Source organism: Manacus vitellinus, unplaced genomic scaffold (assembly GCF_001715985.3).
Source record: "Manacus vitellinus isolate BGI_N305 unplaced genomic scaffold, ASM171598v3 scaffold_4_pilon, whole genome shotgun sequence".
NCBI classification, from domain to species: domain Eukaryota; kingdom Metazoa; phylum Chordata; class Aves; order Passeriformes; family Pipridae; genus Manacus; species Manacus vitellinus.
The window spans coordinates 3,468,114-3,486,236 of record NW_021940604.1 but is presented as its reverse complement, the minus strand read 5'-3'; the positions used below and the strand labels follow the sequence as shown (position 1 = coordinate 3,486,236).

Genomic DNA, 18,123 nt, shown 5'->3' with positions numbered 1-18,123 from the left:
GCTCAAGATTCCCATCTTTTGCATCCTAATTTGGACACCTGACTTTTTAAGTTCTTTGGCTATTGGAAAAGGAAGTAGTTTTTTTAACTCCCCATAGCCAATCCCTGAGACTGCTGAAAATAACCCCTCTTCCCTTCCTCCTTCATTCCTTCTGCTTTTAAACATTTTCCCCTGACTTCCTCACCAAAAGAGTCCAACAGAAAACATCTCTGAAAAGTCAGAGACAATAGCAGTAAGTTCCCAGTCATACTACATTCCACTAGGTTGCAGCTAAGTCACACTACTATGAGAAGTGCTGGTATTATCTAGTTTAAATGGAAAACTGTAAGTGAATGCAGTGTGTAGCACTGCCTGAAACAATGTCTTCACATTTACACAACATAAATATTTAAAACTACTGTATTCTCTGACAAAACTTAAGATTCTGTTGAAAAAACATGTCTTTAAACCAGAGAATATACAATAGCCCTATTCACTTGTAACTTACACATACTTCAGATACTTTAAACATTCACTTTAGTCTCACTGTCTATTTTTAATTATGAGATCACTAGTTTAATTATAAGGTAACAACGTCTGGGCTTATTGTAACTAAGCTGCTTGTGTTTTAACAGAAATTTTTATAATAATTCAAAATTCAAGGCAGTGACATTTTTGTTTTTAAATTTTAACTTGCACATTCACTGAAAGCAATAAAAAAGAGTCACTGTTTGGCTAAGTGAAACAGTATGCAGACATCACTCACTCCTCTTCTTGGGAAGCTGCCAAATGAAAACATGATGGGAGTATGGCTGAAGGTGCTGTGTGGGGTGACAGAGTGCAGTGCTAAAACAATAGCTGACTCTGCACATTCAAACTCCTACTTCTAGCTTTTCCCTTGGATAAAATAAAAACACATTTATTAAAGTATCTGTATATTCTGGTTCCAGAAGATCTGTGGCTGACAAAAGGATTTCCAAGTCTTTAGCACTGCTCTTCCTTTGTTGGCACAGGACAACAGTTTGTTTTTTAATTTGTGGAAAAGTGTATTCAGTCAAGTTAAACAGTTTGTGAATCAACACCTAAGCCTGTGGCCTTAGAGATTTATTTTCCATTTCCCCAACTTTGAAACCCCAGCTGTGCCTAAGAAAATTGCTTTACACGAAGAATAGGGAAATAATGAAAACAAACATAAAAGTGCAGTGCCGTCAAGAGCCTATATCCACAAATAAAGAGATGGAGTGGAAGGAAGATAGCTTCCCATCCTAGAGCACCCAATTCAGTGAAAGAAGTGTCCAGACGCCACTGAAATCTCTTTGACAGGAGTGAGAGGAATGGGTGGGACAGCCTTATGGAATTCCTCTTTAATGTGGCTTCACTGTTAGATGGCTTACTAGCAGTAGAGGGGAGGGGGAAAATAATTTAAAGATTAGCATACCCTGGAGGGCAGCACAGCCCGCATTTCAAGATGAGAAATGATCTCCATCAATTATCAGGAAACGTTTCAGTGAGGAGCATACGTAATTTTATTTATTCCTATCCCAGTAATGCTTAAGGACTTTCCATTAGGTCCACATGTGACTGAACTCTATGCTGTATAAGAAAAACACAGAAGCTATTTGCCTCCTAGGCAAATGAGCAGAGGTATGTTGGGTTGATGTGACAGCAGACACAGGATGGTTTAACGACTTTGTGGTATTAGTGAAAGAAACAGAAAATACCCCTGACACCCCCCCTCCCCCCACGTCTCCCATTCAATCACTGCAACTGAAAAGATGACAAGTGTACAAATGATGAGAAACACTGTGCCCCAGGAGGTCAGCATCCTCAAACCCAGGCCCACATGAGCTCTTCTTGACTGTGCCTTCCTCTTCGAGCCTCTCCTCCTCTCCTAGTACATAGACCAAGGAGCCTTCTTCTCCACTGACAGGGCTCTTCCTCCTTCATTACTCACACCTCATTCTTGCTATTGGAGACCATGGCCAGAGGGTGGAAGAGAAAATAACGCACAGAACAGATCCCAGCAGTTTTTCCTTTATGCTACCCTCAGACCCCTCTGAGTGACCCATTGTCTGTGACAGCTGAAGCGAAGACTGGAAGAAATGAGACAAGCGACAGCCCACACCATACTGCCACAGCACAGCCAAGGCAGGGTTGTGCTTACCCACAGGGGTAGCCAAACTGTGGGCTCAGATGCTCCAGATTTGCCCAAGTTATTATTACGCTCCCAGCAGGGGAAGAAAAACACCAGTGCTGAGGTTGCTAACTGCTTGAATGCCTCCCTGAGAAGTGAAGCTACTCAACCTCATTCTCAGTGGACAGCCCCAAGCTGAGAAAGCTCGCCTTTGTTCTGCAGGGTGGGCCAGGCAATACGCTGCACTCATCCAAAATATTTATGCAATCAACTTTGACAGTACAACCTCAAAGTATTTTCATTTATCATGATATTACCTAAAGGCAGAGCACTGTCAAAAAAAGGTATCATCTGACAAACTCAGAAAACTGAAACAGCCCCTTTTCCTCCCTCCCATTTGCGACCTTTACACTCTTCAATTTAGCTTTCCAATACAGCATAAATCAGGGGACTTGAGTCTCTTCAATAATACTTGTCAGGTTACTGTGTCATTCTTTTAAGAGGACAAGGCTAACTTGTTGACCAGTCAGATATGCTGATCCTGCCTCATGCCATATACTTATCCTTCTCCGCTCTTCTATCTCCTGAGTGACAGCCCACTGCACTACAGCTGTCTTGCAGGAAGGGGCAATGTAACTCTTAAAAACCTGCCTTCTTTTTTCTGCTTTTTTCTGTTTCCTGCCCCAGGTTGAGGAGGGCTCCTGTTAGTCAAGGAAGAGTTCACCACAGAAGAAAAAAGAAGAAGACCAGGTTAGCGGAAGAAGGCAGGTTACTCAAAAGGCAAGAAACCCCTGGCCAAGAGTGGCCAGAGAAATTTGGGAATGGGATGCGTATGTTTCCATCCTCTCCTTTCCTCCCTCTAGTTATCTAAACTTACTTTTAATGGGTCAGTCAACTTTATTTTGAGTAATAGCTTTCTGCTGCAACTTAAAGACCCATACTTCAAGAAAAGTGAACCCAGAAGGGAAGTCAACAGTGATAAGAGGGTTGATATTTTGATATTTTCCATATGTAGCACGAATATATGTTAAAATAAACCACCACAGATTATTTCATAGAGAGTTCAGAAGGCCTTTAAAACAAACCTATCCTCCAAGCACTGAAGGGAAATACTCTTCAAGAAAACAACTCAACAGTAAATTAAGAGAGGTTATTGCGCAGAGGGGACAAAAATCCATACTAAACCCACACAATACTGTAGTATTTATTTCAATTACTGCCAGTAATCTTTTAAACTATGTTATAAACTCTGGAGCCTATCAGATCCTTGCTCCTGAACAACCCACCCCACCCTGTGCAATTCCTAATACTGTAAGCATTTCATGGTACACTGTATCTGTTTATGTCATTTTCTTACACTCCTACAGTGGCAATGGTGCTGTCTATACTTGTCAAAGGTCACATCTTGTACTCTGTCCATGAAATTACACTGGTACAGATATAGATTCCCAAAACCATATATAAGCTATTCTATTCTCATTTCAACTCCCGAAAAATATTTGTTCATCTAATATCAAATGTCAAACAAATCCTTGCTAGAATCAAGACCAAAAAAAATACAAACTACAAGCATGAGTCACTTGATAAAAAAAAAAAAATCTTGCCTACTTAGAGAAATAAATAAAGAGAACCTGAAAAGCTATCTAAAAATGGGACTATAGAATGTGTCACAAAGCTAAACCCAAGGAAATCTAAACAGACCAAAATAGATGCTTCAAGGAATATAGTTAGCACAGTCTTAAAAGTAGAGTAGCTTGCTATGATACTGAACAGGACAGCTTGGCAGAGCCTGAGTCCTGAACTGACACAACTGTGTTGCGCCCAATGTCTAAAATTGCTCATTCAGTGCATGCTTGGGTATCAAAGAAATGGTATAAATGTATAACCATACTTCAGGATTCAGAAACCTATCGAACAGATTTTATGTTCAGAAACAGTATTTAACGGATCTAGAAAATACTTTCTTGTTCTTCTCATATTACACACATTTATAAACACCTTTCAAGGAAGCCCTTGTTTTCAGAGATACACTTGGAAATTACATAAAGCACTGGAAAGATGCATGCCATTTAGAAAAAACCAAAACAAAGAGAGCACACTTGGTCTGGACTATCCTTTAATTAAATCTCTGACTGTATGCTAATAAAATAGTTTACTGCAAACTTTATTCTAAGTAGTTAAAAAGGATATAAATCAGTTTTACATATAGGGGCTTTAAGGTTTTTTTTTTTCAAGCTGGGGTGATGCTTTCTAAGAAAACATCAAATTATTGAATGAACCTGTTTTGGCTATAGTGGTCTGTACTGTTGGAAGTTGTTCTAATTATAGCCAGTTTTAGAAGCAAATTCTGATTTAGTTTTCCAGACAGGAAAACAAGGTGCATAGACATTAAAGGATTAAATGGAAACATAGTAAAAGGAAGAGTAATTTCATAAAGACAGACTGATATATGAATGACGTGGTAGCGGTTTTATACAGGATATTTCTCCTCTTTGACCTTCCAAAGGGGAAAGAAAACAGGAAAAAAGCCAACAACACCTCAAATTCCATCAAACTTGAGGCAACCAGAATGTAACAGTATTCAAGTAACTGGACAAATCTAGCAGTTAGATGAGGGGCAGAATTATGTCCTTTCACTTACACACCCTTTAGGTACAATGATGGGGGAAAATCATCTGCCTGAATCCCGCTTTACTACCTCTTATCTTTCTTAAATTTCTTAATTTTACCCCTTTGAACAGTAAAAATCATACCCCCCAAAAAAATCTTATTACAGTCTTGATTAATATCTGGGTAGGCTTATTTGGGTGAAGTGGCTTTCCTTCACTTCTCTGTGAGCCTAGTAACCAATTGACCTACATAATGTACAAGTGACAGCATTGCTGTTTCACTCTCCTACTCCAACTGCTTCATTCCCCATCCTTTGCAAAGTAAGAATGAAACAGAAGCCTGAACTTTACTGTTTTTGTTGGTCTGAATTTACTTTCTTTACAGTATTTAAAAATCTTTATATGTTTTTGTAAAATCCCTTCAATATATTTTTGAGACTTATAATACTTTTGTGAAGTTATGGTATATTAAGTTGATGTAAAGTTGTGATTCATTCCCTTTGTGCTTAAGATCATGCTGTTCATGCGGCACAGCATGAAATGATGTGCCTGGGAAAGACATTAAAGTAGAAACCAATCTCATTTTCTTTAGACTTAGAGTCCATCCTTACCAATCCTTTTTACTCATTCATACCACAAGATTATAAGCTACACAGTATTTAGCAACATCAGAGTCTAAGGATGTGACTTGGCCAGTGTTAAAGTCCTATCTCTGTAAGACAAGTGTTCAGTGGTTAAAACTATTGCATATATTTTTCAAAGAATTTTTTTCTCTGTGTTATTACGCAAGCTCAGTAAGAAGATGGCTTCATTTTTCAGAGTACCTCGGAAGAGACCAACTTAGAAAGGTAGATACATTGTTCATTTTTTAGCTGTAAAAAATTGCATGGGCAAAATGCCTTGAGTAGATGCCGCAGTACTAATATTCCCAATGTATTTACCTCTATTCTGTCAAGGCACTGGTTAATATTGATAGAAGTTGTCTGGATTACTGACATTTTGAAAAACAGCAGGGGACATTTAAAGAAGAAATAAAATGGGTGCAATACATACAGGGTACGTATCAAGGAGAAGAGAGAATGGAAGACAATAGTAGGGCATATCTACCTCAAGCTGAACTTTTTTCTGGAGAGAAGAATCAAAACAGGAACTTTCAGCCATTTAAAAGAATGAAACTGAGGTTCTTTTGTTAAAAAATATCATTCAGACATTTTCTAAAGAAACTTAAGCAGTACAGTCAATTAGGGCACAGGATCTGAAATCTGACAGCCCTTGTCAAATTGGCTACAAAGCCTCAAAACCAGAGAAGTCTGTTTGGCTGCCCAGATTTAAATCCACCCACATTTGGATAGCTAGGAAGGTCCTGAGAAATCATTTGTATAACCTTTTTGGCAATATGTCCCTCCAAGTGTTCTGCCACCACAGTGGTACTCAAGCATGGAGCTTCCAGGGGCCCAAGCAATATTTCTTTGCAAGTTACTCCTCTTGACAGGTCACAATGCTGCGATGTTACCTTCCAGACAACTGCAATAACAAAGTCTCCAAGACATGTAAGAAGAGTCACTATCTCTGGCAGACACAGGATTGAAACCTGGACTACACTATCATTTGTTAGGTTATCTAACGGCTAAGCAAATTAGACACAAAGCCCCAGTAAGGATCAGAGGAACAATGATAGGTGGAGGAACCCTAGTAATATAATCAGTGGAAAAACCTAATCAGTGAAAATTAGAGTGCATTGAATTGCCTGTTTCCTATCCAAGGGGAAGATGAGACTACTGTCCTTGGTGTGAAATGCACCAAGGTGAGTCAATGGGGAGACTCTTTGATCAGAAAACTGTAAATGAAAACAAGTGATTGCCTGCAGCAGCACATGACTCTATGGGATGTATGAACAAGCAGATTTTGGGACTGTGTAAACTTCAGGATGGGATTTTCAAAGGGGATTGTGGGAATGTGTAAAGATTGTTTAGTAGAAGGAGCAAAGATGGGGAAAGGGAGTAATCAAGGTGGATCGAAAAGGAGTAAGTGTGGGGAAAAAAATGAGTGAAATGAGGAAGAAGGCATCAGTTGGGTGTAAAGGTGTCTGCCTTGTCAGTAGTCTGACTAACTGAGCTCTGTGCTCGAGGACCACAATCTATGCTCTATTCTCATTAAATCTGATTTCTGACTCCCTTCTGTGTAGGTGTGCTCTCTGCTCTAGATGTGTATGTATGAGCACTAGAGAGTAGGAGGAATGGTCTGAGTACCAGCAGCTGGAGTAAGCCATGAAACTCAGGGGCTTGTGGACTCTGGTGCCATCAGCTGGAGCAAGGCAAGGGCACTGGGAACTGTTCCTGGGTAGACTGAGGATTTAAAGCCAACAGCAGCAGTGACCCACGTATGTGTGCCATATTGTACTAGCAGACTCCAATCTGATCATCAGGAGAGAAGGAACAGGACTGGGTCACCTCTGCTCTTCAGGTTCATCTGAGAGCTGTGTTGTGTAGGAAGGTGCTGCTAAAGGCAATGCTTTTTCTCTGTGTTGACCTGGTTGGGCTGGGTAGACGTAGGATGAGCGAGGACATGCTACCTGTTACATCCTTCTCATACGGAGAGTGAACGCTTCAGGAAGCCACAATGTGGTGCAATACCCATCGCTGTGAGACAGCAACTACATTGCATTTTAGCTGACTGACAGGAAAAATACCATGACTGTGAGATCTTTGTGGAGAAGTCTCTCAATAATTTGTGAATGTTCCATCTGCATACATACTTTTACATTAAACATGGAAGCATCAGAAACATCATTCAGTGCAATAAAACAACAATCATTACCAGCAAGTATCCTGCTCTTTGATTAGACAAGCCACAGATTATTCTCTCCAGTTTTTGTGATTTTAAACCAAGGCAAGTTCCTTTCCAAGTATATTGGGTAACTGTTGCAATGCTCTTCTTGTTTTAAATCCAACTCTGATGCAGAATGCTTTCATTAAAAAAAAATAAAATTCTTACCTCCAAGTTGTAGAGATATTTGAAACTGTTTTTCTGATTGGCCGCCTTTTCCACAGCTTGAGCTAATTTTACTGCTCCTCTACCACCAGCTGACCAGTGATTGCAGGGTACAGCATCAAATGCTCCAGACTGCTTTGCAATCTTACACACCAGATCAACCTCAGCAGGAGAGTCGGTTCTGTCAGGCAAACAATTCCATCTCATTATTTTGTTTAATTAGTACTCTTTTATAACATTATAAACTTAGCCTTATTCCACCATCAGCAATTGTAAAGCAATATAGGAATTTTGCCATATACATAATGCATTTATACAGAGTATACGTATTTACATGTTGCAAGAAAACTCTTTGTGATTGTTATAGCTAATTAACTCTTTGTGATTGTTATAGCTAATTAACATGGAAGATTGCCAGTTCCATAATAGTATATACTTTTTGTTGGTTTTAAAACCTTAAGAACAAGCTAAGGAGTTAAATATCTTTATATTCATGATGAAAATGGAAATTTTTTAATAGCTTCTTTTCTTTATGCCAAAATTCATTAATTTAAAAACCAAGAAAAGAGAGAAGTTTAAGCAGTGTATTTACTCACAAAAGTAATCAAAGAATAGACTTACTTGAAGACATTTAGAGCAACCACAACAGGAACTCCAAAGAGTTGAGTAATTTGAATCTGTTTCTGTAGATTACAGCAGCCATCAGCTACCAGCTGGAGGTTCTGTGCAATTAAATAAAAATTAATGGAAACGGTAACATACATAAAGACTTCTCCAGCCAAAGAATTTTCAATAAATTAAAGTGAACAAAACAGTGTTGATCACGACAGTTGCAGGCAAGTGAAAAGCTCCCAGACAAAAGAATTTTTGCCCTTATTAATTCTTATTTCAACTAATAAGCAACAGATATATTTAAGTAACTATCAGTGTACAGAGTTTGTACATGAAACCATTGCTCTCTTCTGGGACACAAGAAGGCGGTACAGCTGACAACTGGTTGCTTGTCATGACTGTGAAAGACCTGTTTGCAAAGTTTATAAAAACTACAGTAGTGGGGTGGGGATTGACATACAGATGTGTTAGATATATAGTTTAATCTATATACACATACATATCCCAGATAAAAGCACATTACTGGATTTCCTTATTTACTCTTTTACCTCACACTTTGTAGACCTTGTCTTAATTATAACAAAACACATATTCTTAGCTTCATACAAGCAGAAGACCGGAATTTGGCTACAGTGAAGTGACAAAGAAAACAAACCAGTAGAATTCACACTTGTTTGACGAGTGACAAGCCCAAACGTGAAACACAGATTCAACTTGTTTAATGAACAGGTTATGCTATCATTAGTTTCAGGGAATGTCTATGACCCCTACACCACTCTGCTCTTTTCCTTCTATAAATGCCTGTATGCTGATCAATCTGAAAACTTAGTAGTTCCAGAAAAACTACTGAAAAAAGGTTATTTTTCAGCTAGTTCAGTTCCTCACTACAATCCATCATGCAGTCACACAAATAACACATCCAAGAGGGATAACAGAAAGGGGCTGAGGGAGGATGAGATGGCTTTACTTGTTGGTGGTGCCTATTTAAAGATGTTCACTGAATGTCAGCATTAGAGTGTGCTATTGTCAAACCTGAGGCTGCACACTATGCAGCCAGAGGAACGAGAAGTTCTGATTTTCCATATGCCACATTATTTTGTTCCTTTAAACAAACCCCTCCTAAGTTTTATAACCGTTCCTCTTACCTCTTCTGTGTATTCTTTCTTCAAGGGGGCACCAGCAGTTACCTGGGATAATAAACAAAGTCATCACAGATTGACACTTGTCATAACCCTAGAGGGTCTGCAATGCACTTTTGCCTACTTTCTATACTGCCAATTAACACATACATTGCACACAACATCATAGTCTGTCTGCAGCTTCTGTTTTATTTCACCAGTACATAAAGAATACCAACACTTCCTATTGTATTTGGGTAGTAAGATACAGGTAGTGACTTAGGAACTAATTGCAAAAGATGCAGTACAGGAGAGCTGATTGGATTTCATTCTACATATTGTTACAAGACACCAGCAGTACAAAGACAATGGACAGTAACCTCCAACAGCTGGTTGAACAAATAACAGCAACACAGATGACCAGAAGAGGAACATCATCTTTTAATGTCTTGCAATTGCTGCCTGGGGCAAGGAACTGCATGCAAGTAATTTACTTTGCTGGAAAGCACAAAGGTATACATGCAAAGAGTATCACCAGAGTACTATATCTAGTCTTCAAGGACTACATACATCAATCCCAGGCACTGGACTTACTCACTTTTGTCTCTAGCATGGGTCCATTTTATAGTTAACCTTCCAGTAAAAGTATCTGGTACTCTACATGCCTCTGTGATGAATGCATCGCATTTGTAAACAAACAAAAGTTTTAAATTTCTAAAGACGCAACTCAGACAAAACCAGGAACAGTTATTAAGACATATTTAAGTCCTATTTTTGCTAGATTGAATGATAACACGTGTGACAATACACCTGCCTTGTAAGGAATGGAGGAATGTAATTAAAAATAAAGAAAAGGTGTATTAGAAGTGGACTAAAATGACAGAAAGTCCTGTAATTATATCAACCTGAAAGACTGAAAAAGGATGGCTCAGCTTTAACTCTTAGAGATGTTTAGCTGTAAGGGAGACCATGCATTCCAAAATTTTGTGGCTGTGGAAACAGCTCTGGTATTTTCACCCAGTGAGACTGTTTCCCTGGCAGCATCACTCTCTAGCATGCTGCTGGGCAGATGAAAGTGTTTCCAGGAGTTAATTTCAGTTTCTGTCTACTCGGTTAGCAGAGTCTGATCTGACTGCACGATTGAGGAGCACTTCTACAACCAGTAATTGGTACAAGTCTCTTTGTGGCTTAAATAGCAAAAAAATGATACACTGGTGACTTTTGGTACACCAGAAAAAGATTTGCAAAATTTTATCAGTTACTTCAGCATCTCTGAGGAAATTAACCTGAACAAAATAAAAGGACAGAAGGGGTAATGGGTACCCATTACTGGAGTAAAAGAAATCTCAAAGCCTTCACCAACAATGTTCTCTGTTTCCACTCACACACTACAACCCAAATTCATTCTCATTCCTCCTCAGCTGCCAAATTTCCCAGCCTATGACTACTTCAATGCACTTTAAAATGCTATTTCAAAAGGCAGGAAAAAGAATATAGATATTTATATCTTATAGCTTTTTTTTCATGTGAACAAACTTTCCTAGCTCAGCAAGATACAGTACTTCTTCAGAGCTCTTTCATCCCTCTTCTTTCATTTGTGCCTTTTTTGCATTAACTTTAGAGGTAACATCTATATAATGAGGTATCTCAGAAGGGTTATTTAAATATTAGCCCTTAGGCTACCCCAAATATTTCTTAAATCAAGATATTTTACTTATTTCAAATATTAGCAACAATTTTATTTTCCAAGAAAGGTGCAAAAACTTACATTTGGCCCACCTCCATGCATCTTCAAAGCCCTCACTGTAGCAACAAGTACAACCACACTGGGAAACAAGCCAGATGCCCTGCATTTGATGTTGAAGAATTTCTCCATCCCAATGTCAGCACCAAAGCCAGCTTCAGTTACTGTTAAACATTAAAAAAACAAAACAAAACCACACATTAAACATGCTTTTGGTTAAACACTGGGGGATATTTCTACTTTAGCATACTGTGCACTTAAATATACACCAGTACTCAGTTTTGAATGAACTTTCAAATAGAGTTCTATTTACATTACAGAGTCTGATTAAAAACCTATTCCCAACTCAGAAATAAGTTCTCTTATTCTTGATATGTACAATATGTCATCAAAAGTAGTCACATGTGGGGAAAAAACTCAAGCAATCTAAATTAGTTTGAATCAAAGTATTTAAAAAAATCTAGTCCTCTAAAATCACTGTTTCTGTGCAACTACATTTAAAATGTTTGCAAATTCTCACAGATACAAGACTTTCCTATTTTAATTCTCCTCCTTCGATTTCACTAAAGATGTGTTTTCATCACAACTAATGGACATAAATTCTTCTAAGTTTGCAGAACTTCTGATCATCTCTCGCTTTTGTGGAGAGAATGTTTAATTATAAACACAAACCAGCAGTTACAGTCATAGTATTCAATACGCTGTTAAACAGTGAATTTAATAGTGGGCTTTTGCACCAAAGAAGGCAGACATGAATGTAACATGACTCAAGAGAAAAATCTGTCCAGAATTAGGATACACCTGGCAAAATATTTTTAGTGGAGCTACAAATAAAGAGAAGATCATCTGTATTAAATTGTATCAGTCTCTTCAGAGGGAATTTGCTCTGATTTGTCAAACGGCAATTATTTCAATTGCTTCTTTTAAAATCCAAATAATTTCTTTTTATTAGACAAACACAAGCACAAAGCAAATAAAAAAATTGAAGGGATTAAATCTCCCATTGGTTGAAAATTTGCCAATGTAACAATTTCCCACCAGAACACACTTAATGAGTTGGGCTCAATGCATGCCTCTGAAAGATGTGAAGGGACTTTCAGGCTGACAAACCAGGGTGGGAAAATACTTGCTCCAGAGGCTTCTCAACTTGGCTCCAAGCAGGGCCGGTAACGTGTTCTTATAACCCTCATAATCAACTTGTAAAAATCAGTAAATTCCCTTCTCTTTCCCTCTTGCCAGCAGTTTTGTCTCCCATGCTTCGGAGGGGAAGTGACCACAACAGCTGATTGAACATTTCAGGGTTGGAAACCTTCAGTAGGGTCAAGGAGGAGGAGGTACAGATCTGCTCTGTTGCTGTGGCAGAAAGTATCTCTCTGTTGGCAGCCAATGCACTTTAGGAAGTCACAGCCTTTGGGCATTTGTCCTCACCCCAGCAGTCCTTTTCCACCTCTTCTTCATTTTGCACAGGCTTAAACAATTGCCTGTGTGGATCTGCTCTGAGGGAGGAAATGGCTGCTGGGGCTGGGAGAGGAAGCAAGTGTTAGCAAACAAGGAGGTGGGCATGCTGAGGGGGGCAGGGACCTCTTGAAATAGTAACATGGCAAGTATCATGATTAATATTCTCCTAAATCATTGTAATAAGTATATAATCTTTTTCCGAATAGCCCTGAGAAAAACAGACATAGCAAACATGGAACAAAAAAAAAAAAAAAGAGGTTTACACAAACACAGTAATTCATAGGAGCAAAGCTAATGTCAGGATAAGTCATATTAAAAGCAGAGCCAGAGATCACGTTTCTGCTTTCCAGTAACCCCTATTCTTCTTCTCCAATCTCTTATGTGGCACAGGGTGATTAATGAGAACTCTGAATCAGGAATATATAACCATGATCAATCCTTAATATAAACAAAAGATAAACTACCAAGTGCTTGAGAGGGTGGGAAAATAATTTGTCTCTTCCAGAGACTGCCAGCGTATATACATAGCAGTCTACTAACATTTCCAAACAAAGTTTCCAGGGAGTTAATCCATTTCATGCCAAGCCTTTTCAAGGGTCAATTTCCCTTAGAGAAAGGGGGATTGCAAGTCTGCCTTTCAGTGGGAGAAAAGCAGAGATATCAGCCTTCCAGTAAATACAGCAACTGCTCACACAGTACTTCATGGTTCTCTCGAGGAGGTACAAGCCACCCTTTGGACAGTGTAGGCAGCCAGGGCAAATGGTCAGGAGAGCTGTGCAGGGGGCCACCTATCTGAGCAGCTGTGCATATTCGTCTGTTCTCTGCAATGCTTTCCTTTGATAGGGAGGGCAAAATGTGCATTTGCCTAAAAAATCCCAAATACTGTACTGACATCTGAAAAGCTAACACAACACCATTTTCCAGAGTGTGTGCTACAACATGGGGAATGGAATTTTTTCACTGGAAGCAGAGGAAAGGGAGACGTCAGTGCTTTCTCCAGTGTGCGGAAGGAAACAGGATGTAGTAGAAAAGCTGTCTGGATGAAAGTTGTAACTCCATTTTATTTCCTCCAAGGAATAGTAAGAAGGCAGAATAATATGCCAAGCTATTATAATTTAAAATCTTTGTGCTGAAACACTTGATACAATTACTTTCAGATTGTTTCCTGCTTTCAAATGAAAGCACCAATGAAAAACACAGACTATGAATAGGAAGTTTCAAGCTAATCTACATTTAGAGATCATGAGATAAACCAGCTAATCACTTTAAATGTAACAACACAAATTGGGCCATTTATTTTGGTTATGATTTCTCATATATACTTTGTCAACACATTACAATTATAGATTACAGGTTACCTGACATAGGTTTTGGGTAACAAACATTTACTTAAGCAGTCGTGTACCTCAACTGAAGAAAAGTTTATAACACAACCACTGCTACCTGCGTACACAGTTTTTGCCCAGCTTCAGCTCCCCTCCATGGATGTCTGTTTATCCTGTCCCCTGTCAAGCAGCCTTTTTCCACCCCTATGAATCATGGCTACCTGGGCTGCTGCCCTGCAAGCAGGTAGGAGCTTTGTAATAGATATCAGCATGATGTTAACTGCTTGCTTTCATCTCCCAGGCACAAACAGAGTTCTAAAGCAGTTCTAATAAAAGTAAAGAGGTAACTGATTTGCCTTCAGCGAGCTCACAGAAGACACACAGGTATTTGCACTGCCAGCCTAAGAACACAACCCCATGGCAAACATATGCAGACTCAGATCAGGGATATTACGCTTGCAGGTCCTGCTTTGCATTCTGAATCCCCTTTTTGCACCTACAGGACTCGACGATGATCTGGACGAGTTCTAAAAGATTATTTTCTGTATGTAATTTTCAGTAAATAGGGCTCTTGGGATTCTCTCACTGTGTGGTGATACAAAGGGCAAAACCTAATTCTACAAATACTCTGCTGTTTGATTTTATACTTCAATTTTAGAGCCCAAGTATCATAAGGAACACTGGAAATGAAGTTTAAAAATTAAAGTTTCATGTATCAGCAGTGCACTCCCATTACATTACTTTTAATAGTGGGCCATAGGTTAAACCTAGCAATTAATAAACACATCTATATCAGAAGTAAACTGCACCAAAATGATCCAATAAGGTCAAATAATTTGTTTGCATAAAACTTGCACGCAGGGTGACCAAAAGCTAGCATGTTCTAACACATCAGGGTAACTGCAGAATCTTGTTTCAAAACAACAGTAGGCAAAACACAACACACAATTACTATAAGTCTTTCTACAGATCACTGACATAACATCTACTTCACTCACTCCTGCTACAAAATCATCAATAGTTTTCACTCAGAGCTGAACCCAAAATATCAAAATTAGGTACAAAAGGGAAAGGAAAAGCCCATAAATATTAAATTAGGCAATAGAGACAAGTCTGTCGGGTGGTGTAAAGACAGAACTCTTCACTGGAGTTTGTAATTCCACTTCAGGTGAGTGAACAAAGCACTCTGATGGTTTTGTTTCTTGTTTATAATTATCACAATCTCCTTCATGTAATTACTGCCTTGCCAAGCACATCTGGGAACCACCTACACATGACAATAGCTTAAATAGACAGTGTCATGGTTTAAGCAGATAATCAGATTTCATCATCATTCTTAATAAAAATGTAATTTTTCTCCCTCTAAAAATACATCTATCATGCTGAAGCTGCATAAAGTGGTTCCACATTAGTCTCACATTTACATAGTGCTTGAAAGCCTTACAGAAAGTGATGTTTAGAATATTTCTTAAAAAGCTATTTCACCCACAATTGAACTTTGTGTATACTGAGGGTAATTTCTAGTGAAAGTAGCTTCTCCCTAGTCAGCCCTTTCTATCAACAAATCAATGTCAAAATAAAACATTCGTACTATGAAAGGCCAAGTCAGATGCAAAGCTTTAGGACACAAATTGTGAGCCTGGATTCCTGAACAATGTAAAAGGAAATGGAAAATCTGAGCTGCAAGTTGCCATTTACTCCCCACATGTAAACATCTCTGTTCTGGTGCAGCTGTCTGCTGGTAAACTCAGGAAAAGAAGAGTTCAAAGTCACAGAAGCACATGAACTGTGAACCTGGAGCTGGAGGCATGCTAGCTGTAAAGTACTGATACATTCTTATTTAAGGGAAAAATATCAAGGTGCAAAACTGCCAAAATAAACTAGGACGATCAGTGATTTTTCTAACAGGATATCATATTTTTGTTAGTATAGCTAGGGATGAATAAGCCAGATGTTTGTCCATTCTGACTCTGGCAATTATTTGAGTGAACTTTCATTATTATGACTGATTCTGGAATGTAACAGATACTTTTTTCCCCCTTTTCTTCCTCCCATCCCCCCCCCCACCACCTCCTAACAGAGGGAGTTTTCCTGTTCATTTTTCTTTTGACGCATTTTCAGATGTCAAAAAACTGGTAGCAGGAAACTCTCTGCTACCACTGTTGGACACGAAGTCCAGTAGAAAATGACACATGAATAGGTTAAGGCTGAACATTTTTCATGCCATGAAGAAAATACTTTGCACGGGTTATCAAAGTTTTACATTGTTGTTCTGAGGTGTAGAAGAAAAGGTAATTGGAAAAATATTTGCTGCTTAGTTTAACAGACCATAAGCTAATTGGAGGTAATATGTACTTTTCACCTTTTGCTAAAGAAAGGTGCCAGGGCAGTATGTGCCCTGCAGAGGTCTGGGTACTGGAGATTTTTGATTGTTGACCATCAATCCACACTTTTGATTAAACCAGCAGATATGGCAGTCCTGGCTTCTTAAGACAAAAGGTTCACACATTTAATGGGTTTTCTTCCACAAGAAGTTCTGACCAAAATAAACTTTATTCTCAGAAAGCAGATTATATGACATTATGTTCCACAGTAGATTGCTATTCACTTGAGACTCTCTGAGTAGAAGAGTCTCCAAACATGGACAGAGAGCAGCCCACCTGCACAAGCATCCCCAGAGAAATATGCTATAAATGAGGTTTCTGGTTCCACTTGCACACCCTCCAAGCTGCAGTACTGAAGGTCTACAGCTTGCAACCTCTCCTAATATAAATTTCTTTGGAGGAAAAAAAAGTCTCCTGGAAATTTTCAGCTTCTTCACAAAAACAAAATGTCAGCTGAAGACAAAGATTTACATCCAAGTACCCTGCCATCATAACCCATGACAGCAGCAGTCAATTCACACCACCTTCCTTCAAAGGAGACTTACCTCCTTTGGCCAAGAGTCTCAGGCCTCCACTGACAGTCACTGCCTCCTGGCAGCAAGGGCTGCACAGGAAACTAGGCTCCCAGGAATACACTTAAATTAAGCGCTCATTCCCTTGGGACCCCATAACAAGCTATTTCAATCTTTTGCTTGGAAACATTTATTTTTCCATAAGGGATTAATTTTAACACTGAAATGCAGAGCAGCTTTAAATGAAAAACTGAAGTTCACCGCATAACCTCTCACAGTTACTCACTTCAAATACCAGTTGCTGCTAACTTTCCAAGAGCATCTCATACATTAAACGAAAGAAAAGGCACAATGACTCATACAGATTATTCCCAGACTATAGACAAAAAAACTAGCAGAGAGTTCATTTATGTAGTACAAGCCGGACAGGGGAAGAAAACCCTTAAATCTCAATTCCCTGACAATTAAGGATACAATTCCTCTTTGTGGGTGTTAAAGGTCTGTTTATATATATATGTATGCTGAAGATGCTGGATTTTAAATTCAGGGTGGGAATCAAACTGAAAACTCCAGGAGCTGACAGGGATAGCACTGTGTGACAGAAAGCATGCTCTGCACATCTCCACAGCTCTGCTTGTCTCCTCATCTTGAACATATACAGAAGTGCAGCTGCAGTGATTCTTGCCTACAAAGCACCAATTTAGGGCATGGTTTTACACTGTGTCTGAATCAAATGAGCACCCTGCCTTGCTGAAGGGCTAATTCTTGTTCATAAGTCTTCCACCTTTCTCTTCTGCTCCTTCCCTGCTGCCCAGACTTCCTGCAGGTTTTGGCATTCATCTAATTGGAAGGTAAACTGTTGGAATCTGCTAAACAGAAAACAAACACACACAAAAACTCAGGAAAAAAAATAATTTTTTTTCCACTGGGCTATATTTGAATCAGCTGAAGTAAGACCAGACAAGTCTTCCTTACAAGTCTGAACATGTTCAAACAAGCAGCAAAAGCAAGGGAAGGAAGGAAGACGCATTTCAAAAGTGGAAAACTTAATTCATCCCTAGCCACCTTGTCAAACCATACTCCAATACTTTGAATGTAAAATTTGACATTTTCTTGCAGCTCGCTAGTAATGAACTCATTATTTAGATTTATTGCTAGAGATTTAAAAACCTGAAGATGTTCTTACAAGCCACAAACAAGTCATTCTAATAGAAATGAAGCGAGCTGTATGTGGCTTCATGAGTTACATGTTTCTTT

General features: G+C 38.9%; 1 protein-coding gene across 1 annotated transcript in view; it reads right to left on the bottom strand.

Annotated features, from left to right (window-relative positions):
- Positions 1 to 18,123, bottom strand: part of MTHFD1L (methylenetetrahydrofolate dehydrogenase (NADP+ dependent) 1 like) — a 148,735-nt gene that overhangs the window by 55,181 nt on the left and 75,431 nt on the right. The window contains exons 21-24 of the mRNA XM_029962722.1: positions 11,212 to 11,351; positions 9,471 to 9,512; positions 8,335 to 8,435; positions 7,717 to 7,894 (exon numbers count right to left, since the gene is read on the bottom strand). Of these exons, the coding sequence (XP_029818582.1) occupies positions 7,717 to 7,894; positions 8,335 to 8,435; positions 9,471 to 9,512; positions 11,212 to 11,351 (461 nt within the window). The remainder of the gene's footprint in view (positions 1 to 7,716; positions 7,895 to 8,334; positions 8,436 to 9,470; positions 9,513 to 11,211; positions 11,352 to 18,123) is intronic.